At 37.9% G+C, this 27,820-nt stretch overlaps 1 protein-coding gene and 1 long non-coding RNA gene across 3 annotated transcripts in view; one reads left to right on the forward strand and one right to left on the reverse strand.

Moving 5' to 3' along the window:
• Positions 1-2,620: 2,620 nt before the first annotated feature.
• On the reverse strand, positions 2,621-4,427 carry LOC144633329 (uncharacterized). Its single transcript, XR_013567030.1, has 3 exons — positions 4,295-4,427; positions 4,040-4,141; positions 2,621-2,958 (listed from the first exon to the last, which is right to left on the reverse strand). It is a non-coding gene; the product is annotated as an uncharacterized LOC144633329 (long non-coding RNA).
• Positions 4,428-4,510: 83 nt separating this feature from the next.
• Positions 4,511-27,820, forward strand: part of LOC144633256 (palmitoyltransferase ZDHHC17-like) — a 31,474-nt gene continuing 8,164 nt past the window's right edge. Inside the window, exons 1-16 of one of the 2 annotated variants that reach the window (XM_078492096.1) lie at positions 4,511-4,630; positions 7,346-7,590; positions 9,523-9,600; positions 10,368-10,438; positions 11,669-11,742; positions 12,069-12,133; positions 12,690-12,763; positions 17,881-17,969; positions 19,046-19,171; positions 19,521-19,660; positions 20,411-20,517; positions 23,692-23,816; positions 24,193-24,255; positions 24,754-24,847; positions 25,705-25,788; positions 26,673-26,824. In XM_078492096.1, coding sequence (XP_078348222.1) covers positions 4,538-4,630; positions 7,346-7,590; positions 9,523-9,600; positions 10,368-10,438; positions 11,669-11,742; positions 12,069-12,133; positions 12,690-12,763; positions 17,881-17,969; positions 19,046-19,171; positions 19,521-19,660; positions 20,411-20,517; positions 23,692-23,816; positions 24,193-24,255; positions 24,754-24,847; positions 25,705-25,788; positions 26,673-26,824 — 1,680 coding nt within the window. In that variant the 5' untranslated portion in view covers positions 4,511-4,537. Of the gene's footprint in view, positions 4,631-7,345; positions 7,591-9,522; positions 9,601-10,367; positions 10,439-11,668; positions 11,743-12,068; positions 12,134-12,689; positions 12,764-17,880; positions 17,970-19,045; positions 19,172-19,520; positions 19,661-20,410; positions 20,518-22,462; positions 22,564-23,691; positions 23,817-24,192; positions 24,256-24,753; positions 24,848-25,704; positions 25,789-26,672; positions 26,825-27,820 lie in introns of both variants that reach the window. The other variant, XM_078492097.1, reaches the window with a different exon arrangement.

Below are 27,820 nucleotides of genomic sequence, written 5' to 3' on the forward strand. Positions count from 1 at the left end.
ACATGAAATCATGCACGGTGCTTCTCTTTATAAAAGCAAGGAGTTAAAAATGTATCTTAGGGATCCAGATTATGATGTACTTTAACAACCAGTTACCGCTTGCCTTAAAGAATGTGCCAAAATCTATTTTATTTTGCATGTCTTATTGGACATGGGCCAACGGCAACAGACGCTTATACACATGTAGGTAACAACAGAAGTAGTTTACTCAAAATCCTCAATAGTGCAGAATGAACGATTGATGGTTGTTTGGGCTTGTAGCCCGCTAAAACGCTAAGCCCCTTACGCCCTAAGGCTAAAGGTGTAAACTTTCAATAGCCAATTAATTAATTAATTTATTTATTTATATCAATAATTATTAATTATTCCTGAGTAAGGGGGGGGGGGGTCCTGATCGTCTGTCCTTGGTAAAACGGGAAGTTTACCTACATTACTTTTCATATAAAGCGCACAACGGTATATATCCAGCCTCCTCCTCAGGCGCTTCGCACTCGATTCTCGCTGCAATAACACAAGGCGAGCGCGAAACGCGAGTGACTGGTGACGAGCGCGAAGCGCAAGGGACCACGCGAAGGAGAAAGAAAGCGCCCATTTCCCCAAACAAGAGAGAGGCGTCTGGGTACGAGGCAGGTATATATCTGTTTCAGAAAGCAATATGCTCTCCTTGTGGAACAAAACACTTTGTGCTAAATGCATGTGCAGATGAGTCTACTTTATATGCTGAGACACTTACAAACCTTGCATGTTTCTTCCTGCGGAAGGATTCCTGTAGACTCTGTGGCACCAACTTAAAATCGCAAAAAAATCAAATTAAACTTGTTTGCAAAGAAGCTGAAGACTATCACGTTTACTGTCTTAACCTCAAACCAAAATCCAATCTACAGAAATGCTGTACAATTCTTGTAGACCTGTGCCGCCAGTAAAACCGTAGTTAAATTAAATTGAACTTGGAAGCGTCAGAGCGGTTTAAAAGAAAACAAAAGTCTAGTACGTTTGCACGAAAAGTAAAAGTATCATATTTGTTGCTTCAATAGTCTTTTTAAAATTCGAGTTAACAAAAGTTATCATAAAGCACGACGGTTCAAACAATCGAAAACTTCCTAAAAAATCAGGTAAAAAATTGTATTCTAGTGTCAAGTGATCGATCGCGTGGATGAACGTTGTCACGTGATTTAGTTGCTTGCTTCATGACAAAATCGAAATAGCATCTTACAGTACTGGAAAGAAAATGAAGCAAGTAAACATAAAACAGGTTTCAAACTGAATATAATACATAGAAAAGCACCAAGCATGATTTCTTAAGATGTAACCTTACACTACAGACCTTTATTACATTTAGGACCAAAAGTTATTACACTTAGGACCTTTATTACATTTAGGACCAAAAGTTATTACACTTAGGACCTTTATTACATTTAGGGACATTTATTACATTTGAGGCCTCAACAGCTTTCTTCTCCCCCCTGAATGGGATGCTAGTTCATTGCAGGGTTACCCCCAGTATTATATCACCGGCACCAATTTATACACCTGGGTGGAGAGAGGCATTGTGAGAGTAAATTGATTTTCTCAAGAACACTTCACAATATCACAATGACCCTAGCCAAGGGTTGAATTAGGACCGCTCGATCTGGAGTCAAGCACGCTAACCATTAGGCCACCATGCCTTTCTCCTCCCCTATGGTTTCTTCAGTGGAAAGGAGAAGCCACGAGCCAGGCGGCCCACACTGCCGGAGCTTATCCCGGTTTCCGTAGCATTAAGCGGCTAGGAATATTTCTACTCCCCCCTGAATGGGATGCTAGTCCATTGCAGGGTTCCCCCCCAGCATTATGTCGCCGGTACCCATTTATACACCCGGGTGGAGAGAGGCCCGGGGGGGGTACTTGACCTAAGTTTAGGTATAGGGGTGTCGCTGGAGGTTTGAAAACCTGACCCTGTTTAGGACACTAAAAACTTAAAATGCCTACCCTGTGTAGGACAACACCCCCTATTCTAAGACCCTATTTAGGACAAAGGACAACATCAACAATCATTTACGCTTTATTGTGATTGCGTCCCATATGCGATGATTGAAGCATTGAAATGCAAAAACACCTATCCCACCGAATAAAATAATGCTTTTTATTGAAGCGAAAGCGAAAACAATGTAAATACATGGAAGACAGTATTGCAGCCATACCCTGTCTAGGACAGCTTAAGGCCCTGTTTAGGACAGAGGAGCTTGAAATTATATACCCTGTTCAGGACCGAAGGAGTCAAAACCCATACCCTATCCAGCGGCACGTCCCCGTATAGGCCATATAGGGGAGTGCCCCCCCCCCGGGAGAGAGGCACTATGAGAGTAAAGTGTATTGCCCAAGAACACAACACATGTGACCCCGGCCGAGGCTTGAACTCGGACCGCTCGATCCGGAGTCCGGCGCACTAACCATTAGGCCACCGCGTCTCCCAGTGGGGGAAGGTGAAAAACACGAAAAATGAAAAATAGGGTCAGGCTACGTTCGCTTACTTTTCACCTCTCCCCATTTCCCAGTTTGTACCAAACACGTAGGGTGAAAATAAGAGGCCTCTGGAAGGAGAGAGCCACCACGCCTCCCACCTACTTATTGAAAACAGTCAGTATTTACAACTTTCTTTTATTGTGTTCAAAACATTTTGTACAAGCATAAAATCTTAAGAATAAAAAAAGACTACAAAATCTTGACCTACATTGTGTGTGTAATTCCGTGTTTTCAAAATCCCTAGAAACCTAACTACCTGTAATCTATTTAGCATCAAAAATGGATATTTTTTACACCAGATTTTGTTGAAATTAAAGAGAGACTTTTTCCTAAAAGTTATTTTAAGGAAAAATTGAATTCTTGTTTAGTGTGTTAATTTATTAGTGTGGCTTGTTTTCCTTGCTGTCTTGTTTACTGCTTTCATTCTGAAAAGCTCTTCCCAGTTGTCGTTGGCTCCTAAATTTAAGAAGACATGCATTCAGAAATTAGACGAGAGCTTCAACTTGTGGCCAACAAGTACCATGCTCTTTGCACTCAGATTGTGAAAAAGAGATCATTCTTGTCCCCAGGGCTGCTTGCCTCTCTTCACCAGCTGAGCCTGTGCACAAGGGACAAGTAGCACTGGGGACACATGATTTGATTGGCTAGATTTTAACAAACAGAGTGTCGAACCTACTCAATCAAATGGTTCGTTTTAAACTCTTGAATAAATAGAAGGATTTTAATTTACAGTTCATGTGATTCGCTGTTCCTTTTGCTAAAATCCAGCCAATCATATTATGTGTCCACAGAGCCACTTGTTTCCCATGCAAAGGCTCCATCAGCTAACAGAGATTTTTTCGGGGGGGGGGGGGTGGGGGGGTACAGGGGTTAGAAGACTATAAAAAGTCTCTTTTTTAGTCTGCCAAGCATGAAGCGAAAAAATAGAGTGCCACTGAAAAAATTGCTGAGGAAATCATGGCTAGTACGACGTACAGCATGGATTTGTGGTCCAAGACACAACTTGTCAATACATCAACTCTTACCACTACTACAGTCAACTCTCACCTTGCGGACACCCAGCTATTGCCGACACATGCTATCAAGGACTGAAAATGACTCCAGCTATTATGGACTCTTGCTATAACGGACACTAAACGACTCCCCGAGCGTGTCAGCTATAACGAGAGTTAACTGTAAAGGCAGACACATCTGTAAGGTGGCCAGCGCAATAGTCAACCTTGGACATCTTATGCACTGATCAATGTTAAGCTGGAGGAGGAGGAGGAGACAAGCATAACCAGGGGATTTAAAAGCCTGTATGACAAGGCTGGTATGAAAAGGGGGAGAAGAAAAGAAGGGAAACGTGAAAAGGAAAAAGGGAGGTTGATACACCCCCCTCTTCCCAGTCCTCTCTTTTCCTTTCCCTTTTCCTTCCCCGTCTCCTTTTGGCAGACACCATCCACACTGGCTTGGGGTTTCCGATTGGGGGGTGCTGAATTGAGCAGAACACCGCATTATCGCAAAAAAACAAAAAAAACAAACAGAAAATACGTACAGTGCTATCAAGCTTGGATGATGCAGTCCCCTTTTTGAGACGAGCTTCCGAGTACAAGGCGAAAAGAAGTTGTCTGTTGGGCTCATAAAGGCGGGATTTGCTCTGCAAAATAAAAAAATAATAGTGTATAACTATAAATGAAGATTTAGGTACTTGAATTAATTCTCATGTAGAGTTTAAAAACTTTAATTTTCCCTCAAGTTTCAAAGGAATGGTCGGACCGTTGGACTTCAGTTTTTAAATTTATAAGCTTACCTGTGAAATAAAGCATTCGGCGGCTCTGCGCGCGCTGATTTTTGATCTCCCTTCTGGTTTCTATCTTCTGCTGTTTGCGTATTTGTGTTTCTAAGAACTTGGGACTCTTCCATGTCGTTTGAAGGTAGAAAATCAATCTGAAATGTACAGTGGCTAGTTGAAAGACTTGAAATGAAGCGTTTCACAGCTGAAATGAACTTGACTTCTTTGAAAACAACCGCTGTTTTCCAAATTTGGTGAACAATGCCATATTTGGAACAGGCAGGCTTGCCAAACAAAATGGCGGATGTGTTCGATGCTTCTCGTCCAGTAAGCTTGGATATAACAGGAAAAAAGGTACTGTGATCGGCTTTTCCTTATCGAAAGCAAACGAATAACTTCATTTTAAGTCTTTTTACAAGTAACGCTAATGTGGGTTCATCTAATCAGCTTTCGATTTTGCTAACAAATCATTCAGACATCTTGCCGGCCTGCAGCTAGCGTGTCAAATGAACTTAACGGACTATTACTAATTTCTTCGGTCTTCTCCCATCAAATAAAAACACGCAACGCTTATTAAGGGACTAAAATGGTTCTGTTGATTTTTGATTATCGTTGGAAGAAAAATGAAATTAACCTCGTACCTTATTGTGTGTTTACAAATGTTTAAATTGCTGGAACAACTTCTGTTTAGTGTCGCTTTTTAATTGGCCTAAATTAAAGGGCTAAGACCTCAGTTTTTGTTTCAGGGAATGGATCCCGTCTTTATCTAAGTATAAATGCTTTAACTCTTGTTTTGAAATTGATACAACATAACATTAGAAATTGTGCCAAGGAGCGAGACCTGTTATAAATTAAAGCTTACTTAAATCTTACTTAAAAATACCAGCTGTAATTTGGATAGGCTGCCGTACATCATTTTGATGGTCTATAAGAGTACTAGGCAAGATTTCCGCAGAGTACCCTACATTAATTATGCATACAATTTTGTAACTCTCGTTCTGTTCATGACTGCCGTTCGTGTGTGAAGGATTATATGGAATATTTGTATGCATAATTAATGTAGGGTCCTCTGCGGAAATCTTTCCGAGTACTATGATCATTGACTATATAGAATTCATCCAATGGCCAGAACCTATGAGTGAAAATGATTTATAAAAATAATAAGCCTTGCTGTACATGTGTAGAAAAACTGTTTTTCAATTAGTGAAATGTGTAATAAAGTTATTATGGCTTAAGTTACTTTTAGTGGTGCCATGCTCTATAGGGAAAACGACTGTCTAAATGCATGCACAAAATAGCGTAAACAAAAGTAGTACCTTATTCTTACTAAATTTCGCGAGTACTTAATTTCGCGAAAAATCAAGACAAGAGCCATATTTCGCGAGTACTTAATTTTGCGATTTTTAGAGGAAGGTGCAATTGGAGTGTATTAAATTTCGCGATTTTTACCTATTCTTCAATATGAAGCTTTGACCTCGAAACTGTAACAACATAATTAATATGAAAGTCATCGTAAAAACAGCAAACAACAATATACACGTAACAAAACATAAGGTATTCAACAGTCTAAATACCTAATAGGTTCATCTACGACTGCAAGAGCGTGATTTTGAGGAACTTGGCGGCAGAGAACGGTTCGAACAGTGCGACTGATATACGCGATAGAGTGGGAGATAACTAATGGACAAAATTAAACAAGAAGCTTCTAAACATGAAGCTCAGATACCGTAAAGTTCTGTGTATAAGCCGCACCCGTAGATAAGCCGCACCCCCGATTTGGAAGCTCAAATTTTGGAAAAAAAAATATACAGACCATAAAGTTTGAAGTTCAAGTGAAGTTCTATTGGTAAACAATCAAGGGCACACAAGCACAGTTTCGAGACACTGACACGGTGGTTGTTGCAATGTTTAATATAAATTAAGTCTTACGAAAGCTAAATTTCACTTGTCATACCTCCTTTTTAGTTTGAGTTCACAATATCTTAAACTTGGTGCTCTCTTGATATCATTTTTTCGAGATTATCACTTCTAAGCACTCCTGAAACACTTGTGATTCGTTCGAATCGTTCGCGAATGATGAATGCTTAGTAGCCAAGCTCTGAATTGTAGAGAGGAGTCTGGGCATTAAAAACAAACATGGCGGCATTTCCTTCGGAAGAAACCGCGTTTTTATTTCAAGATCTTTGGAAACTGCTACCCGCAACAGGATAAAAACTTCATGCAGAATAAGAGTTTGTTAATCCAGCAGATGTATTTGCTGTGAAGGTCAATAAAAAACCGAAGCGGTCGGCCATTTGCCTTGTGAGTATTTGCGTTTATCTTGGTGCCTTCTCGCACGTAGCGGAAAGACATGTACATGATTCGAAGTGCAGTGACTGGCAGGCTTCACTGCAAACAGCTTTGCAGAGGAACTAAAAGGTAGTTAACAACAACAAAGTTTTCAGGTTGTTATATGTTTATTCAATGACGTCTTGAGAAGTTTTTTATGAATATTAATTAGGCCTTTGAGAACTCCAACCAGAGATGTTTCCGTAGATAAGCCGCACCCCCGATTTTGACTTGAAATTAGAGGAAAAAGGTGCGGCTTATACACGGAACTTTACGGTATGTTAGAATAACTATGATAAAACAGATCGAATTTCATTAGTTTTTATATTATCAGTACAATATTAAATTTTGCGATTTTAAACTTCGCGTGCCCTTTATTTCGCGGGTATTAAATTTCGCGATTTTTTCAAAATCGCGAAAATCGCGAAATTTAGTACTTGCGAAATTAAGTGAGAATAAGGTACTACACTAGTGATGCAGTTAGTACCTTTCTAAAAAATGCTGCCCTTACTAACAAATAAAAGTTAACTGCAAGCAAACCAGAGTGAAACAAACTTCAAGCACACAAGATTGAAACATTTTTATTGCTTTTAGACCGTTTTTGGTCGCGCAATAAAATTCGTCATCTTGCGCGTGCATTTAGACAGTTGTTTTCCTTATAGAACGTGGCACCACTAAAAGTAACTAAAGCTGTTATTAGAATATTCTTTTTCTAATGTACATGTATTCTATTATACGTAGGATTCTAATATGGAAAGTAAACCATACCCAACACAGCCAGATAACCCGTACAGTCAATACAGTCCCACAGCATACCACCAGCCAGATTACAGCCAGTTTGACCTGGTCAGAGCCACACAGTACGGCATCTTTGACAGGTGTCTTGAGTTGATTGACAAGGAGGGTGTGGATGTAAATACATTAGACAAAGAAAATGTGTCAGCTCTACATTGGGCGGCAATCAACAATAGAATGAGAATTGCTGAGTAAGTACAGTGTGGTTTTGTGTGAAAATTCCCTTTAAATGGTTTCACCATATTTCCTTGAATAAGTACCCAGTGTCTTATTTAAAATTTTGGCCAAAAGAGACTTTGCTTATTCAAAGGTGGGTGTATAACCCAGGGGGGGTACTCCGGCTTGTAAATGACGGGGATGATCGAAGGATTTTTTTGGGTTTGAAATTTTCGATTCCGGGATTTTTTTGGGTTGGAAAATTTGGCAAGTATTTTTTTGGGTGACTTGATTTAAATAGGGATTTTTTTTGGGTATTAAAAACGAACTAAAGTAACTTGGTGCGGGCTTGGCATATTTATGGTATGATGAATAAACAAACACGAGAGTTCAATTTATTATGGTTTATGGTTATGGTTGCCCTTCCTGGCAATTTAGGGGCAATTCGACAAGGGATTATTTTGGGGGTTATTTTTGGTCCAGGGATTTTTTTGGGTAATGTCGGAAGACTTTGGGATTTTTTTGGGTCCTGAGTTTTGCCTCCATTCGATCATCCCCGTCATTTACATGCCGGAGTACCCCCCTGGGGTGTATAATCAAAGGGTGGGGTAGTGGGGGGCCTTATTAAGCTTTTCTTTCAATGAACTTAAGGTTCATTGAAAAATTGTAAGTGCACTGCTTTAAACTCAGCCACCACAAACTGTATAATTTATCAATACAAAGTTCATAAAATATTCTGTCTGATAAAAATTATTTTGCTTCCCTGCGGTAAGAACAGAACTGCCTCAAAACCTAAAATGACTGCTTCTAACAAATGAATTGGGTATCATATTTAGCCACACAAACAAAACCTCTGCATAATACCGTTCACAAGGAGTTAATCTAACTTCAAAACTGTATGAGATTTTATCGATATTCTAATTGGTTGCTTTGCAAATTCTCTGTCAAATTCGAGTATAAAAAATTTATTGTAGTGATATGTGTAACAAGAATGGCCAAAGCGGGAGGTCCATTTCGAACAATGAAAATCTCTCACTACATTTAGCATTTATAACGTTCAAATGTTGCATACAGCTATTTCAATTAATGTTGTTTGGATCAAAGCTAAAAGACAAGACTGAAAGGCAGTATGGGTAGAAAAAGAGGGCAACTACACGTGCTGAATTCTAAAATATATAATGACATGACAAACGCGAATTTGCACGTTTTCTTTTTCTTCAGACATGTGAAACAAGGTGGTTTTAATAGCAACACTGAATTTTAGAAGAATTTTCAAAACTCAGAACCAAGCGACAGTGAATGTAAAGCTACAAAAAGTCCTCCTGAGAGGAAAAAACAAACTTGTTAATTCTCCACGGTGCTTAAAAGCTGGTTCTCATATGATCGCCCCGATCGTCTCTGTTGCTTCTGGTGTTTGCAAAGTCTGAGGTGATTGGAGCAAGCAAACTTTTTGAAGCGACAGAAGCGACAGAGACGATCCGGACGATCATATGAGAACTAGGCTTAATAAAGCTTATATGCAAATTTGTAGTGAATACCCAGAACGCCATACGGTCTTGCCTTTTACAGCTTTGACCCGACAAGTTTATTGAAATAGCTGTATATACGATGCTTGTACAATGTAACGAACAATAAGAGAAAGATAAAACACTTCTGAACATTTTACAAAAGAGGTTAATAATGTTTGAATGCTTGGCCCCATTAGTGCTTGTGCTAAATCAGTAACCGAGGGTAAACAAATGTCTTTTTTAAAAGTTGGATCCATTAATTTTATCCCCTCAAAGCTGTATTAAGCCATCTTAATTGTTTTGTTCAAGAACACAGTCAATTTGTATAGTTTGAGTAATAATAGCTAAGGCTTAGCGGCTGTGGCTGTATACGCTGTTTCTGGGTTTTGCTAGAAATAAGGATAACTTTTATTTTTTTAAACGGTTCTTAACGTTATTAAATACATTGTCTTTTGGCAGGTATTTTGTCTCAAAGGGAGCTGCCGTAGACCAGAAAGGAGGTATTTTAAATGCTACACCACTTCATTGGGCTGTAAGGTGAGAAATCACTACCCTAATAGTTGCCACTTGGCAATGATGGTATAAAATAATTTGTGGTTACAAAGAGGATAATACATGGTTGCGCGGAGATACGAAATTTATCGATAAAAGCTGCAGTTTATTAAGTGGATTTGAACACGAGAAGATAAATTTCATATCTCCAAGCAAATATGTATTATTCCGTTTATTATATAAACCTTCTAATTACAATGTTTTTGACGATTTTCCGAAGATTTCCAAAAATTTTCAAAATATTGACCGAAGGTTGTACCAATGATTCCGAACATTTTCCGAAAATTTCCGAAGTTCTCCGAAGATTGCTGAAGATTGCAGAGGAAGATCCGAAGATGTTTCGACTTAATATTGATTTACTTTGGCTCATTGAGCATTGAAACATGGTAAACTCTGCAAGCTGATTGGTCAAGAATGATATCACACATGTGTGGATATCATTTTTATCCACACATGTGTGATACCATTTTTCTACCACTCGCTAAACCGCTGCAGTTTATATAATAAAGAGTGATCTGCTTCTCTGACTATTAATAAGAGGTTCACTTTTGTTATTAGTTCTCCGTTGTCGTGCATGCTGTTGACATTCAGACTGCTGACAGTATATAAACCCTACGAGTCCTAGATAAAGCAAGAACACAAAACAATAAATTTTTAGGCTGGAGCTTCTATCACCTTAAATCATCAAAGACCACGTGAAATAAATGTTCGAATTTTCAAATTTATCTGTTTATCTTGATTTTGTTTTACAGGCAAGGTCACCTGGAGATGGTTGTCTTTCTCATGAAACATGGTGCTGATCCAGCATCACTGGACATTGAAGGTACTGTGATCAATACTACAGCATACACTTGCATATAGATTGTTTATTTTAAGTGCCTCATTGACAGATGGTATGCATGTTACCTTATTACATGAAATTTTCGCGGCACTTTAATTTCGCGATTCTAAAAAAATCGCAAAATTTTTAAAGTGACGTGAACAATAAGTGTCGCGAACATAACATGACGCGAATATTAAGTGACTCGCATAATGTCAGTAATCAATGTAAATGGATGTTGTCGTCAATTGACTCACTTGTAGACATTGTGAGAACTGCTCTGCTGTTGCTATTGCCGAGATTAAGTCCCCCCTACGTTTTTGTTAATTTTGACTTCCTTTGATGAAGTCGTTTTATATAATTCAAAGACATGTCAAAATATATAATTTGCAAAGAAAATGTAAATTGTGTCTTACTCAAAAACGCGAAATTAAAGTGATTCAAAATACAAAATTTTCGCAAAATCACAAAATTTAAGTGTCGTGAAATATGTGCACCTCAAAATCGCGAAATTAACGTGTCACGAAAATTTCATGTAATAAGGTTAACTAGTAGGTTGGCTCAGAGTTTTACTGCTATTTGGGGTGAGGGTGGGTCAAGAAGGGGTAACTTGCAATGAACTAACATCACATCCAAGTGGGTGGTGGGTGGAGGGGTGTAGTGACTGCATTCAAGATTTTTTGTATAATAGAAACTGAAGTAACAAGTGCTAAAACTAGTGAGTGGTTGAGCTTTATGTATAAAAGGAGAAATTACTAGATATCAAACGGGGGTTAAATAATAATTATAACTCTTGTCTCAAGGCAGGATTTTCAGTACAGTGTACACATGCAGGTGTCTGCTCTTGTGCAGCATCTGTCAGGGAGCAATATAAGAAGCTGAAAACATTTCTCCATTATAGGGAGCTGCATTAATTTTAGCCAGTGATTCATGACAGAATACCTGGCGGAGCCCTGGCAGTTCCTGGGTGTTATTGAAAGCCCTGCAAGGCCTGAAATGTTTAGCTAACGAAGCTTTTGACTGTATCTCACAGCCTTCTTTAGCAAAGTAAAGACTGTATTTAGTCATATGACAACAAGTGGTTGATAAAGGCAGATGATAATGAGGAGCTCACTTTGCCGCTAAAGAAGATGTTTGAGATGTGTTGGAAAGCTTTGTTTGCTTGTAAATTTCAGACCTTGTGACAAGAGTTATTATGAACGCACATAAATGATTGTTGTTTATTTGTGACAGGTTGCAGTTGTTTACACGTTGCTGTACAGCACAGTCAGATGGGAGTCGTTGCTTATTTAATTTCAAAAGGAATGGTATGCCTTTTCCTTTTTGTTATTTAATAAAGTATTGCAGTTATGGCATACTGTAGTTGATTTTGGAAGCATATTATAAACTTTTTAATCTTCAAATAATTCTTATCTGTTACTAATTATCAAAAAAGTAGAAATTTCCAAACCTTGATGATGTAAGATAGCATGCTATTTAAACAAAGATATGCATAGTAATGATTGAGGAAAATTTACAATCAGTGTATTTTGAAGATGTTGCTCTGGACACACATGCTCTTTAGTTTTTTTTTAACTTAAAGAAACCTTTGTGTCATTATTTACAGAAAAAAAAATTCTTTTTCTGTTATTAGGATGTTGATCAGCTTGACAGGAATGGAATGTCTCCTCTTATGTGGGCAGCTTATAGATGTTTTGGGTGAGTGCAGTGGTTTTTAATTTTAAAAGATGGATAAGTTCCATCAAGGCAGCATGCACATGTTAAGAGAGCTTACTGTTTTATTCTTCCTTTTTTTTTTGGGGGGGGGGGGGCTGGGGAGGAGAAAATCATCAATTGCAAGAGGCATAACTTTCATGTTTCTTCCCCGACTTCCAACATTTTATATTAAATATAAGCTTTTAACAAGCTAGATGTATTCTTAATCTTGTCTTTTAAAATAGTGTACTTTTATAAGGCAATGTTTAAAAATTCTTTCTCATTTTTGTCACTCTTCCACTTATAATATTATAATTTCAAACATTTGCGCTGTTTTTACCATTAATTTTGTCTGCTGTAGGCTGGCAGCCAAAAACGTACCATTTATTTTTCTTTTTTAACCAGAGAGCATTAATTTAACAATATGTTTAACCCTGATTTGTCATCCATTTTAACCTTAACTGTGTTGGTTATTGTTCACCAAGGTTTGCCTGTAGCAAATATTAAACTTCAAGCCCCAGTGAACGTTTTTACAGTTAACTGAACATTGTGTTTTTAGGTTGGAGCTAACAAGAATGCTATTAACAATGAATGCTTCAGTACCATTGGCAGACAAATTTCATAAAAATACAGGTAAGGCACAGGTTAATTTAATACCTTTTAAGAGGGCGTCTTTCTTAAAAGCACCCACTCAATTTCGCTTAAAAAATAATTTTGCCTGAAACTCTGTCAACTGAAAGACATTACCAAGGCAAGAACTAAAACAGATATGGTTTGATTTGAAATGATATTCTGGCCGCGTTAGGAGCCATAAAATATTTTCCCTTGTCGGCGCCAGTCACAACGTCTCGAATATTGAAAAGTATGCACTTTACGTAACACTGTAAAATATTTATTTCGCATCATCTAGTCGCAAATTTTATATCAACTTGCTCATAAACCTTTCTAGTTTTACAAGACAGTCACAATTTGCCTCTCGATTATCCTGAAAAGGCAAAATCGAGCGTATTATGACCACTACTAATCGCCTTTGAGAAAAGGCTGTAAATTGGCTTCGATTTAGAGGCTATTTTTTAAATTTTGGGACCAACCTAATACTTCTAGCCTATCCAGCCGACAAGAGTAGTCGTTTATCTACAAATATGTGCAAAATCCCATGTACGTTTTCAATATTTCAAAAATTATGACCGTTTTTATCAGCACATGTACCAGCATTTTCGATTTTTCGCCTATATTAAAATCGACTTCTCTCGAGCAGATTTTGACACAAATACAGCCTACCTGCTTCTCATCTCGGCTTATGTCCAACATTAGACGGTTAACAATCCCCAGATTGCTAAATCTCATAATAACTCCAGCAAATTGGTAGGTATTGCCTTCAAAACTTGAGCACCACGGCATCTATCGAGTCCCTTGTTAGCGAGCGAAAGCCCGAATCCAAGGCTATATTTCGCACTAAATACCCCATTAAACACCGTTTCAGAGCCGTATTTCTTCGAGAATCAGACAAAAGACCCTCCGAGACTGGTATTTAGAGAACATAGCCGCGATTTGAGGTCTTAAATTCCGAAGAAACATCACCATTTACAGTGTACATCTCGACAATCGATACTGTGTGATGCTGTTTCCGCAGAGGTCCGCATAAATGGGGAGACCGCTGCTCGCCTGTGCCAACAACCACGGCTAAATGTTACCATATTTTTTTAAATCAAAATTTGGAAAGCAATTTCGAGTTTTAAAGAAATCAATCCTATAAATAAATAAACAAACACGAAGCCTCGTTCCAAATGGCCCATACTGTCACAGCTTATCCCGGTCTCGATAGCATTAAGCGGCAAGGAATATTTCTACTACCTCCTGGATGGAATTCTAGTCCATCGCAGTTCCCCACCCCCCGGCCCTCCCAGCATTATTTTGCCGGTACCTATTTATACAGCTGGGTGGGTAGAGGCGCTATGAGAGTAAAGTGTCTTACTCAAGAATAGTACAACACAGTAACCCTGGCCAGGGATCGAACCCGGACAGTTCGATCTGGAGTCCGGCCGGCGCGCTAACAAATAGGCCACCGCGCCTCCCATATGAATAAATAAATAAATAAATAAATAAATAAATATCATTCGCCGTCTGTAAGATATAGCATTTTGAATTTCGGAGTTTCACGCCACACAAGACTTTAGACGGCCGCCAGATAGCTGCCACGTTTTCTTAAAAAAAATTGCCTTATCCTGACATTTTTAATACTCTGGATAATTTTTGACGGATAACTAGAGTACGGAATAACGTGCAGATCTGAGGATGGGCCCTAAGCAAACCGAGGAGCAACGTTAGATTTTCGCCGAAGGTTAAAGAACACCTTACGGCACGGTTTACACTAGGAGAAAGAACTGGGCGAAAGGCGCACCCTTCCCAAAATGTCGCCGGATGACGAGAAAGATGTCCAATGCCTCCAGGAAAATACCCGTTAACCTGGTAGACCAGGTTAACAGAGAAATCAACGTCTTTCATCCCATCTGCTACGACACGTTTGACTTCTGTGAGTGTTACTACAGCAACACGCTTCAAAAATTCAATGTGGTCATGCTGAAAGCCACCTGTAGCCACTTTGGGATTCCTGTAAAATCAAAAGAAAAAAAGAAAATTCTGATAGACAAGCTGACGGACATGATCCGTGAATATGAATGTGTTTCTGACTAAAACAATGTTAAACATCCCATAAGAGTAACAGACAGTCGTTGAGTAGTCTTGGCTTCATGCCTAAACGCAGCTGTGCTTTCATTACGTTAAGTCCTCTCATCCCTCTCATCAAAACATAATGTTAAGGTAGGCAGGCAGGCTAAGAATACCTGTACCATCACATCCTATAGGTGGTTTTCACTGTCATGCCGCGAAAAATAAAACCAAAACTATTGAGTAAAAAAAATCAAAAATATTACAGATTGTAGAAGACTACTATATAAACTACCGTTACTTGTTCAAGTCTCAGATCTGTACATTATTCCGTACTCTAGTTATCCGTAAAAATGTTTCACGCAAATTTGGAGAGCACGGACACTGATCTGGCATTAAATTCTGCTACAAATCAGAACACCATCACGAAAAAGGAAACATTCAAATAAACACTTTCCGCAAAACCTCGACGCTAAACTGTCCAGAGAATTAAAAATGGCAGGATGAGGCAATTTTTATTTATTTATTTATTTATTTATTTATTCATTCATTCATATGGGAGGCGCGGTGGCCTATTTGTTAGCGCGCCGGCCGGACTCCAGATCGAACTGTCCGGGTTCGATCCCTGGCCAGGGTTACTGTGTTGTACTATTCTTGAGTAAGACACTTTACTCTCATAGCGCCTCTACCCACCCAGCTGTATAAATAGGTACCGGCAAAATAATGCTGGGAGGGCCGGGGGGTGGGGAACTGCGATGGACTAGAATTCCATCCAGGAGGTAGTAGAAATATTCCTAGCCGCTTAATGCTATCGAGACCGGGATAAGCTGTGACAGTATGGGCCATTTGGAACGAGGCTTCGTGTTTGTTTATTTATTTATAGGATTGATTTCTTTAAAACTCGAAATTGCTTTCCAAATTTTGATTTAAAAAAATATGGTAACATTTAGCCGTGGTTGTTGGCACAGGCGAGCAGCGGTCTCCCCATTTATGCGGACCTCTGCGGAAACAGCATCACACAGTATCGATTGTCGAGATGTACACTGTAAATGGTGTTGTTTCTTCGGAATTTAAGACCTCAAATCGCGGCTATGTTCTCTAAATACCAGTCTCGGAGGGTCTTTTGTCTGATTCTCGAAGAAATACGGCTCTGAAACGGTGTTTAATGGGGTATTTAGTGCGAAATATAGCCTTGGATTCGGGCTTTCGCTCGCTAACAAGGGACTCGATAGATGCCGTGGTGCTCAAGTTTTGAAGGCAATACCTACCAATTTGCTGGAGTTATTATGAGATTTAGCAATCTGGGGATTGTTAACCGTCTAACGTTGGACATAAGCCGAGATGAGAAGCAGGTAGGCTGTATGTGTGTCAAAATCTGCTCGAGAGAAGTCGATTTTAATATAGGCGAAAAATCGAAAATGCTGGTACATGTGCTGATAAAAACGGTCATAATTTTTGAAATATTGAAAACGTACATGGGATTTTGCACATATTTGTAGATAAACGACTACTCTTGTCGGCTGGATAGGCTGGAAGTATTAGGTTGGTCCCAAAATTTAAAAAATAGCCTCTAAATCGAAGCCAATTTACAGCCTTTGCTCAAAGGCGATTAGTAGTGGTCATAATACGCTCGATTTTGCCTTTTCAGGAGAATTGAGAGGCAAATTGTGACTGTCTTGTAAAACTAGAAAGGTTTATGAGCAAGTTGATATAAAATTTGCGGCTGGATGATGCGAAATAAATATTTTACAGTGTTACGTAAAGTGCATATTTTTCAATTTTCGAGACGTTGTGACTGGCGCCGACAAGGGAAAATATTTTATGGCTCCTAACGCGGCCAGAATATCATTTCAAATCAAACCATATCTGTTTTAGTTCTTGCCTTGGTAATGTCTTTCAGCTGACAGAGTTTCAGGCAAAATTATTTTTTAAGCGAAATTGAGTGGGTGCTTCTAAGAAAGACGCCCTCTTAATAGTTTCAAAGCAATAATTATCATAAACCTACTGGGAGGCAATGTGGCCTGGCTAATGCTTAGCATGCTGGACTTCAGCTCGAGCAGTTCGGTTTGAGCCTTGTTGTGCTCTTAGGCAAGACCGTTATTTGGTTAGTGCCTCTCCCCACACAGGTGCATAATTGGGTTTAACCAGCGAATGTAATGCTGGGGGGTAACCGTGGGAGGGATTATCTTCCCATCCAGGGGGAGTAGATATACTGCTAGTCACCATGGATAGCCATTAAAACCACCAATTAAAGCTTCAGTCTGAATGGCCACTAGACCAGATCGCAGACTTTACCTAGTTATGGGTGTGCCTACATTGTTGTACCCTGGGGCAGAAGTAACTGGTCATTGTACATGGGTACATGTACACGTACAAGGGTTTCATTAAAGTGCATATGAAGTGAAAAAAAATTGCTGCTTATATTAAAGGCTTTTCAAAATTGAGAAGAATAACATCGCGTTTGAATAACACCGCTCTAATTTTTTCTTGAGAAACTCTTGATTTAGTGTTTTATCTTTTTGTGGAATGATTTGTGACATCATCACTTTCCTCGTTTGCATAATACAAAAACGTAAATATCTCTAAAACTAAATTTTTAAAGATATTTCAAACTGAAAATGCCATTCTTCTTTATTTTGAAAATCCTTCAAAAAAGCAGCAATTATTTTTTTACTTCATATGCACTTTAAGGGCCTACACAGGGCAAATTGACCACTACTTTGCCTGGCTGTTTTTAACATCTGAATGGTCTTCGGCAGTCAGTTTTATTACCAAAGAGGGAAGGGCCTTGTTGATACTTCGCCCGGGTGCAAAACCCTGATGTCCACCTACTCCAAACCTTAATGAATCCTCTGCATTAATATTGTAGGGAGGTTAGACTGACAGGACAAAAACACTAAGTCACTTCTGGTCTCCTGGCCAGGCAGGGCTAAAACCTTGACAGCTCAATCTGGAATGCATTATGCCACTGCGCCAGTGTTTGGCCATAGTTTGTGTGATAATCAGCAAGGAGAATATTTTTTAATGTTTAAATGTTGGGGCAAACAGGACTAAATTATAACTGTTGGAGTTTTTATTCACAGCTTTGCACTGGGCAGTGATGTCAAATAACCACAATGTCATTAGAATACTTTTGAAATCTGGTGCCAGTATGGATGCTTTAAATGCTGAGGTACAGAATCTGCTTAAATTTCTAATAGCCTTTTTGTGATGAGGGAACTTTAAGTTAGAGTGTAGTTGTTGCTGAAAATGTAGGTAAAACAATCAAAGATATTAATGAGAATAAGGGTGAACTATCGTGGCAAAGAATCATCATCATTATTATCATCATCATTTATTAGCCACTTTTGAAATGAAATATAACAAATGAATGTAACCATAGTAGGTAGGGGAAGACCTCCAGGAAACCACTAGCTTCTAGGGGAGGCCACCTCGGTTGGATAATGTTGAACCAAAAACCGCATTGAATTTGTTTGAGAAACACAATCCTGGTATTCTTCATTACATACCGGTAACAACATGCCCAAAGGCAGATTATGTGGGATGTGAATAGCCTTCCACAGTCACATTCTGTTTTATAAGTACATGTACAAATAAATTAAAATGTAAATACAAACACTGAATAAAGTATTTCAAACCACTCCAAGCCAAGGACATACCAGTAAAACTTACGCAGACGTGAGTCTTGCCTTCAAGCGGCGTTGTGTTTTAAAGATGTGATTTGAAAGGGTTTGAACTAAACCATTTTGTTTCAAAAGACATAGATAAGATAAGATAAGATAAAATTTTATTGAACACTCCTAAAGAGATTTTTCAGTGAACAATACATGAAGTTGAATAAAATGTAAAATTTAAAATGTGTACACTAAAATTTTATGTTTTGTGAATGAAATTGGACATTGCCTGTGATGAAAGAAAGCAATGGTTATAGCAAATATTGAGCACACTCTTATCTATACTGTAGGTGAAATCTTGAAGCAACGGAATTCTTTTACTGGAAACAAACATGTGGTTCCGCAGGATACAAAAAGTTTCTGCAATCAATCAATCAATCAATCAACATGCACATTTCTGACTAGGATGAAGGAAAAGAAAAAGAATCTGACCAAATTTTATATGTGGGCATCCATCGGCATCCCGTGTAATAATATCCTGATAAGGGTGGGGAATAGTAAATGTGAGACTGGATGATTACCAAAATTGTAGTGTCAATTATTAAATAAATTGTTTTTAAACTTCTGTTAACAGGGGCAGTCTCCATATGACTTGGCAAAACAAAAGAAAAGCAAATGGATATTGGTGCAAATGGATTTGTTAGCAAGAGATAAAGGGCAGGGGAAACCAGTATTTTTACAATCTTTGACAAGAGACAAGGTGGGTACAACATTCTGACTTTTTAGTCAACAGTTAAGACTTAACAACAAGTTGAAGTCAAGTTTGGTCAACAAGATATACGGTTTGTATTTTGGCTAGATGCAACCAAGCAAAAATACCAATGCCAAGACCAAACAAGCCTGATATGGCACGAAAGTGTACCAAAGAGGTGCAATAAGCTATTTACTTTATCAAATTTGGCCTTGTTAGTAACCCAACAGCCAAGATATAGCGGTATTACCGTTAACAGGGAAATTGTTGAGTTTGTTAGGTATACTATAAAGCATAAACATTAATCTTTTTTTATTATAAGCTGCTAACCAGGTTTTGTTTCCAACTATATTTTTAGGCTGTCCAGCGTTATGTTCAGATTGGTCTGCCGTTCTTTGTGATTTTTGCAATTGGTGCAATTTTAGAATATTCATCTTCGTGGTTCATCTCTTTACCTCTCATGGTAGCTGTTGGAGCAATAGCGTACTATACAATGCAGTAAGTTCGTAGACTAATACCTTGTATGTATGTAAAAAAGTGAATGTTCAACCCTCCAATTTATTTTTTTTCTTTTTGCTTTTTGCCCCTTTTTTGGCCCCCTTTAAAATTTTTTTTCAATTTTTTCTTTTTTTTTTTCTTTTTTTTCTATTTTTTTCCTGCGTTTTTTTTTTTTTTTTCCCCTATTTTTCCAAATTTTTGGGGGATGTTGTATGTACATGTAAAAAAGTGAATGTTGCAGTTGTACTTACTGTATTTATTCAATTATTTTAGCATCCTAGGCACTTATTAAATTTTTATATCTTAAAGGCGTATGCCTATTCAAGTAGGTGCTTATTCGAGGCTGGGCGATAATAAATTTTCACCATTTTCAGCAAGTAGTAATTTTATTTTGCAACAACACAACAAGTAATAACAAAAGTGAAGATGTACCTATTGTAAGCAGAATTGTAACTGTTCATTGAAAGATTCTGTAAAGATGAAACTAAGAAAACTTTGTCTCTGGAGAAGTCCTTAGTAGTACTTAGTCAATTCAATCTCATTGTGAAATAATCAAATACTCCTCTCGTACAATTCAGTTTTTTTTGTGGGGGTGGGGGAGTGGGGGCTTGGGGGTACCTTCAGGGGGGAGGGCACTTATTCGAGGTGGACGCTTATTCTAGATGGGCACTTAAGAGAATAAATATGGTAACTTACAGTATTCATGAACATGTTTTTTCTAACAGTTTCATTGCTACTGTTTACTCGCAGATGGTTCACGTTAATCTATTCTGATGGTAAAAATGCACTTGTGTTTGGCTGGACAATGGCCACCAAAGCTTATCTTTACTACAACATTTTCACTGTTTATTTGAATTATATCCTTTCCAAAGTTGTTTTGCCAAGCATATTTATCAATTGTTGAGAGATTTTAAAAAGAAGTAAAAGAGTTTGGTTTGTCACAAAATTGACACTTCACTTAAAAACTACTTTTTGTAAAAGATAACTAAGGACTACAATAACAGTTGAGATGCTTAAAATTTAAGTCCATCATAAAGTGTTTTTGTTGTAATAATGTTGCTCGATAAAATAATATAAAAAAGGCTAAAAAGGACAAAAAGTTCTTAAAGTTCTTAAAATCAATTAACATTTTGATTTTAAGTAATTTAAAACTTTTTCTCCTTATTACCGGTAGCCTTTTTTAAATTAAAGTGTCTTTTATTGTCACAGACCCTTTCAGCATTCCTATTCTAAAACATGAAAATTTAACATCTTGAATTACGTAATCAAGTCACAGACCAGCTATTAGGCAAACTTGCAATCTGATTGGCTTTCCAAAAGCAGTGTTGTTTTCAGTAGACTGCCTTGGGAGTGCATGCAATTAATGTTACTGAAATTGCAAACCCAAACTCTAAATAAACCACTTTTTTGAACTTTTTGTTAAATAGATAGATCAGACACTGGGTTACATATGCCAAAAGAATTACCTTGATGAGTCCCTTTGAAGTTTCTGTTTCTATTTTTTATATGGCTGATAGAAAACCTTAAGCTTGCGTCTTATTGTTAATTAGCATCATTCTTCTCAATACTCGGGACCTCTTCTGGGCTATTCTGAAGGCCTGCCACAAAAGCATCTGAATCTGAGTGGCGGTTGAAAACTTGTTTGTTTCACCACAATCTCTGGCGCACGCACACAATCAAACTGGAACCAGGATTTCCTGGTTCCGGTTTTGGATTTGTCCAGAGCCGTTGAGTTTCCCGACCGCTGGTCAAGGGGAACGCAGGCTCTGGGAACGAGAATGGCAATTTCTCAACAATGCACACCTGATTTCATGCCCAGCTGCCCTGGCCACTCAGTAATTACACTGCCAACTCTGTGTATTGTGAACTAAGCCATAAACACTAACTGCTCTGTAATTGCAATTAATTTTCCTGCTTTATTGCCCTAAAACTCATTTTAATTTCTCAAATTCTCTGTTGCATATTACAAGCTAACCCATAATAAATTCATAACCCTAATAATAACTAAACCTTAACAAAACTAATCTGTTATTTAAAATTAACATTAATATAACTTAATATTTATTTCAAAATATAGTACGCATTTATTGTTGCAGTGGATTAAGGAATTCCACTAATCAATAAATCCAGTTATCTTGCTGTTCTGTGTTAAAGAAAGAACTTATTGACTGAATTGAATAAGCCAGACATGGTGATGTTCTTCAACATTTGATTGTCAATGGTTTTTTTGTGGCTAAATGTAATTTAGGCTAAGTTAACCTCGAAGCAATGCTCTCCAGCAACCTTTGGATGCACGAAGCCCGCCTGCAACCTTGGCGGTTCGCTGGGGCACTCTGTGACGCCTATACGCAGTAGGCCGTTACCGCTGGCGGCTTAGAGCTCAGGGTGGCCCCAGGGCCTTCGCAGGGGCTCTTCATGACCTTTCACGCAGCCTGTTGCTCGCTATCATTCGCAAGCTCATTTCGCTAGCACAGTTGCTTGCAAGCTTCGCTATTTTTGCCCGGCCCACCCTCCCTCGGGTAGGTCTTAGAGCCTCGTGGTAGGTTGGTAAGTATTCCACTGAGTCCTTCAGTGTGTCGGTGCCTAGGTGAGTGGTGGCCACTTCAGGGTTACCATGGATACCTCCTTCCCTGCTGTGCATCGCCGGGCTCCACCAACCTTGAGGCACCAACGCCCAAGCTCATCTATTGTTGATGAGTTTAACTGCCAAAATCCCCTTTCCCTACCGTTTACTCAGTTAATAACTATGTAGTGTTTGAAATACATGCACACAGTTACAATAACCAGCTTTTTTGTTTGCAGATTTTTTAAGGGGAATCACTTCTCAAGCCTTATCCCCCTGGGCATTTATTTAGCTACTAAAGTCTACATGTACACAACTTGGTTTCTTTTCTTCTGGCCCTATATCCTTTTATTTCATGTTCCTATTGCCACAATACCTGTATCTATCTTGTTTGTGAATAGGAGTCACATAAGATCGTTTTGCATCTTTTTATAAATTATAAGCAGAAACGAAAGAAGCCTAGCTCCTCATATGGAAGGTTCCTAACTCTGGTTTTTGGAGTGTGAAGCAAATATGAGTAATTCTTGCTTCTTCATTGAGGGTGGGTTTGCCCTTAAGAATAGATAAGAATATAACTTAATTTATGTGGCACTCCACTTCTAAGCTTAAAGCCTCCCTTTTTCAAAATGTGTATGTGTATATTGGGGGGGGGGGGGGGGATGGGCCACTCTCTTTCTTAATTGTTGTGAGAAAAACAACCCCAACAAAGAGAGACGGGGAGTGGGAGGAGGGGGAGGGGGTAGTAGTCACTCAGTTTAAGTCAATTCACATGAATAATTTTATTTTTACTTGTGGATGTGAACATTTTTATGCACTCTGACTGAATAATGCTGAATGTTAGCTTAATAACAATAAAAATTAAACTAAGAAACAAATTAAACAAATCACTAAAATGTAACTTAAGAGAGCCAAACAAGATGTAACTAACAACATTAAAACAATATATGATTATTATTCATAAAAGTAAATTGCAAAAGCTTATAAATAAACAAATTTAAGGTCATAGCAAAATAAAGAAATAAAATTTTAAATTAACTCAACTTATCTTACAGATTGAATAATTGCTTTCAAAGTAATCAAGTTTTTGTTTTACTGAGAAAACAGGAAAAAAAAATGAAACAGTTCTAATGAGTCACAATTCTAATAGTTTGTTAAAAAAGATTGAATCTCGTACACACTCTGGTTTCCTAACAAAGATACTTTTTAGTAGAGTATGAAACAGAGAAAAGTGTGCTTTATGATGTTGCACTAAAGGATTGTAAAAGAGGCTAACAGGCAGCTTACAAGTATTCTCAACTTTTGTTCATCTTTTGTTTTGACAGCATAATACATAGCTCTGTCCTCTAAATAGCTTGTTGCACAGCAGTCACTGTTTTACTGTTAGTATCAATACCTTTATTATGGTAATGATAGGTAAATAAATAGTTTATATGCGAATCAATGAGACATTTCCTTGACTACTTCCAACATGTAAATTCTCCATTCATGTTAATATCTTTCTTTGTCAACACTTTCGGTCTGTACTACTGTTTTTACAAGTCGTGGAAAACAGACCCGGGATATCTTCATGCCACTACAGCTGAACAACGCAAGGTAAGATGATTTGGAAAAGGATTATAAAGTTGACTGACTGACTGGCTGGCTGTACATGTCTTACTGACTGACTGGCTGTACATGTCTGTCTGTCTGACTGACTGACCAACTGGCGGCCGACTGACAGACGAATACCCATTGTACTGAATGGCACATAGGGCCACAAGGACACCTCAGATTTGAGTCGTCCTTACTTTTATTTCCTTAACAAGGACTTCTTTTTATTTTTGGAGTTGTCTTACATTGTAATTATTGAACGCTAGTCTAGTTGTAAATTCATAGGCTTCTGTGTTATTAATTGATAGAAGCATTCACACTTGATTTGAGTAAAATTCTACTATCTAACGATTCATTGTCCTTGTTTGTTTCTCTTCAGACCATTATAGAACTCGTAGAAAAGAACTCATTTGACTTCACAAAGTTTTGTTCAACTTGTCTTGTAAGTATGAAGCTCTAGCTAGGTTTTTACTTTTTTAACCAGTATTAGAAATAATGTTTTATCATTTATAGTGGGTGTGCAAGGGAGCTCACCCCCCCCCCCCCCACCTTTTTCATAATCAAAGCAATAATGTTTAAGACTACAAACAATAATTGTTATCTAAAGAGCTCAAAATTTAGGATTGATACTAAATGATTAAAAAATAACAGTTTCCTGAGAGGTCTGCAACCTTTAGCTGCAACTTTTGTTAGATTTCAATTTTCTTTTTGTAAAACTATTCTTTGTATACTTCAACATTATTGGTATGTTAATGAAATCTGTCTCAATCCTTTTGTTTCAATTCACAGTTTGATTGGCTAATTTTGTTTCTGGTTCGAGTAGTCACCCTGAAGAGAAATTGTGTAGATCTAGTAACATAGATAAAATTTCATCTCCTGTATTTTTTAACTGTACTTAGCTATTGTTTTTAAATTTCCTTTGATTTCTTTTCTCTTATAGTTGCAGAAACCTATCCGATCAAAACATTGTTCTGTTTGTGATCGATGTGTAGCAAAGTTTGATCACCACTGTCCATGGGTGGAGAACTGCGTGGGTATGTATACAGTCATAACTTAGGTGTCCACAGCTGGTAAAAGGGACTTTTTCCCTCAGCTGCAAAATGTGAATTATTAATTTTTTTTATTGTTTCTGTTATTAATTGTGTTTTGAAATGTGCTCGAATAAGGGAGATACTTCTTTTTATATTGCAACACGCACACAGAACGATTCTTACAAAGCGAAATGTTCACTACTAATTTCTTACTACACAAAATTAAACCATTGAGACGGGTCTTCATATCACTGACTTGCTTAAAAAGGTGTTCTTTAAGGAAAATATTATAATTACCCTCTCCAGTATCAAGACAGTTTTTTCCCATAAAGTTCTGAAAAAGTTTTGTCATTGTAATTTCATTAGTCTCTTCAGAGAGTAATTACAAAGTTTTTTTTCCTTCATTCTGAATAGACACTTGGGAATGTTTTTCTTTGCTTGAAACAAAAAAATCTATTCTTTAAGATTTGTTTTCTGTTGTTGTTGTTGTTTTTGTTTTTTAATTGACAACTGAATCAGCTCTTTGTTTTTGGTCCACCAAACAAATACTGAACCTTGTCTGTCTGCAGAAATTCAAATCTTTCTTTTCGTTACATCCCATTTCTGTAATACTGCAGCTATAAGATTCTATTGCCACAGAATTTTACTGTCGAGGTTGGTGTAACACAAACAACAACAACAACATATGAAATGTTTTATTATTGTTTTTGTTTGCTATGTTAATTTTACTCTCCCCCAGTTTTCTTCAGTTAATGATATCATGGCTGCTCAGCTGAGAGAGAGGCCTGGGAGATAAATTTACTGTAAGATTGTAACCGATAGTTTGGGTCTGACAATCCTGTGACTCTTGTTGTAAACAGGTGTTGGAAATCATCTGTACTTCTTTGGATACCTGTTTTTCCTGTTTGGTATGATTCTTTGGTATATCTACGGAGGAACTGTCTGTAAGTCTATTTTGTTTATTGCTATTTACATTACTGTTACTCTTATTTACTCCTATTTACATTGATAACTACCCTTGCTCAATTTCTTCCATATTGTTATTACAGGCAAAATGTAAGCAAACTACCAACAACTTGTATGTCGAAGTGCTGTAAAAAAATAACTTTTGTAGCATAACACAATTACTGGTGTCCCATTTGCTTTCATTGTAGCCCTGAATCCCTGATCGAATTGGAATTTAGTAATGCTGGCTTTTGCGGAGGGAGGAAAACCTGAGAACCAGAAGAAAAACCCTAGCAACCCTAGCAACCCCATATGATGGTGTGGGAATGAAGCGACTAGGAGTATTTCTATTTCCCCTGGATGGGATTGCTGTACCAGCTGGGGGTAACCCTTTGAATTGCAGGGTTTCCCCTCAGCATTTCATTCGTTAGTATCCATTTATACATCTGGGTGGAGAGGGGCACTGTGAGAGTAAGGTGTCTTGTCCAAGAACACAACGCAGTGACCCCAGCCAGGGCTCAAACCCGGACCGCTTGATCCAGAGTCCGGTGCACTAACCAATATGCCATTGCACCTCCTACAAAATAGATAGAGAGATAGATACAGTTGAACCCCGGTAACTCAAACTCTTAAGGGAAACGAAAAACAGTTTGAGTTAGCAGGGTTTTAGAGTTAACCGAGCAAAAATGACTGAAATGTGGGTCCAAGGGAAATAGAAGTTAGTTTGAGTTAGTGGGGTTGTTCGAGTTATCCGAGTTCGAGTTACCGGGGTTCTACTGTAGTTTTGTTAAAAAAATGATCAAGAAAATTCCATCAGTCTATTTACAATGTTTCTCATAAAGCTGTTGTAATTTCTGGCGCTTTTTGTTTTTGTTTTTATCAGATTATGTCATGGCTTGTGGTCCATACCCTGAAGGGGTCTGGAATGCCATCACTCAGAGCACGCGCTGTGCGCCTTGGATCACGTGGGGTTATGCCAATGCCCTATTTCATGTGATGTGGGTCGGCGCCTTATTTTTCTGTCAGTGTTACCAGGTAAGGGCTCCAAATGTTAATGTGTATATTCTCCTTACTGATCCCCATACATTTCTAATGGTAGTTGTTGGGAGAATTTAATCGTATCAAGCAAAACCAGCCATTTCTTTATTGACGTGACTTCTTATGAACAGTGAAATGCTGATATAACCAAAGGAACTGTGTCACGGATTTTAGCGTAATTAAGACGTACGAAAATGGCCACCAAATTGAGTAAAATATAAGAATAACCACCTAAAACAGTGAAGGAACATTTCAATAACACAGCAAATACAAAAGAAGGTACGGATGGGCAAAAATTGCAGAAGATTAAAACGGATTGCGATATGGGTTTTGAAAAACTTTAATCTCGTTTGTCTGTAAAATATTTGTTGAGAAATATTTTTTTGTAATAAAGTCGTGGTCTTGTCATTTAGATCCAAAGAAGTAATTCTTAGTTTCATAGAGAGTATTTGGCAAAACGTAATAAAAATAGACAGTCCCTTTATATGCCAAAGGACTGGGAAAAAGTATTCATGTTAACGGTTTTCTGTTCCAATACATTTTACATAACACATGAAAGTTCATCGTAGTTATGCACGCAACTTATGCAGTTGTCTTAGGTTTGAATCCCTTTTAAGCAGTGGATTTTTTCCATGCTTGAAAGGTATTCAAACCTAACCAACTGAATATCAAGCCGACTGGGAGCTAGTCACCTTTTAAGTTTGTAATATACCTGTAGAAGATAAAGATATAAAAGTGAATATGTGAAATGTCATGTAATTAAGCTGCTGGAAACAAACACTAGCTCATCTTTTCTCTTGCTGTTCAAACGTTAAGAGCTTTTGGTCTCATTTTACTAATTGGTGGAATTCCAAAAAATCCGAGCCAATAACTCTTGATGAAAACATGATCATTTACGGTGTTGCCAATGACTTCTCTCGTGGACTTGGTTTAAACCTCTGCTTGATTATCGCAAAACATTACATTTACACTGCCTCTAGAAAAGAAGAAGAG

Source organism: Oculina patagonica, chromosome 12 (genome assembly GCF_052425735.1).
Source record: "Oculina patagonica isolate OP01 chromosome 12, crgOcupat, whole genome shotgun sequence".
NCBI classification, from domain to species: Eukaryota; Metazoa; Cnidaria; class Anthozoa; order Scleractinia; family Oculinidae; genus Oculina; species Oculina patagonica.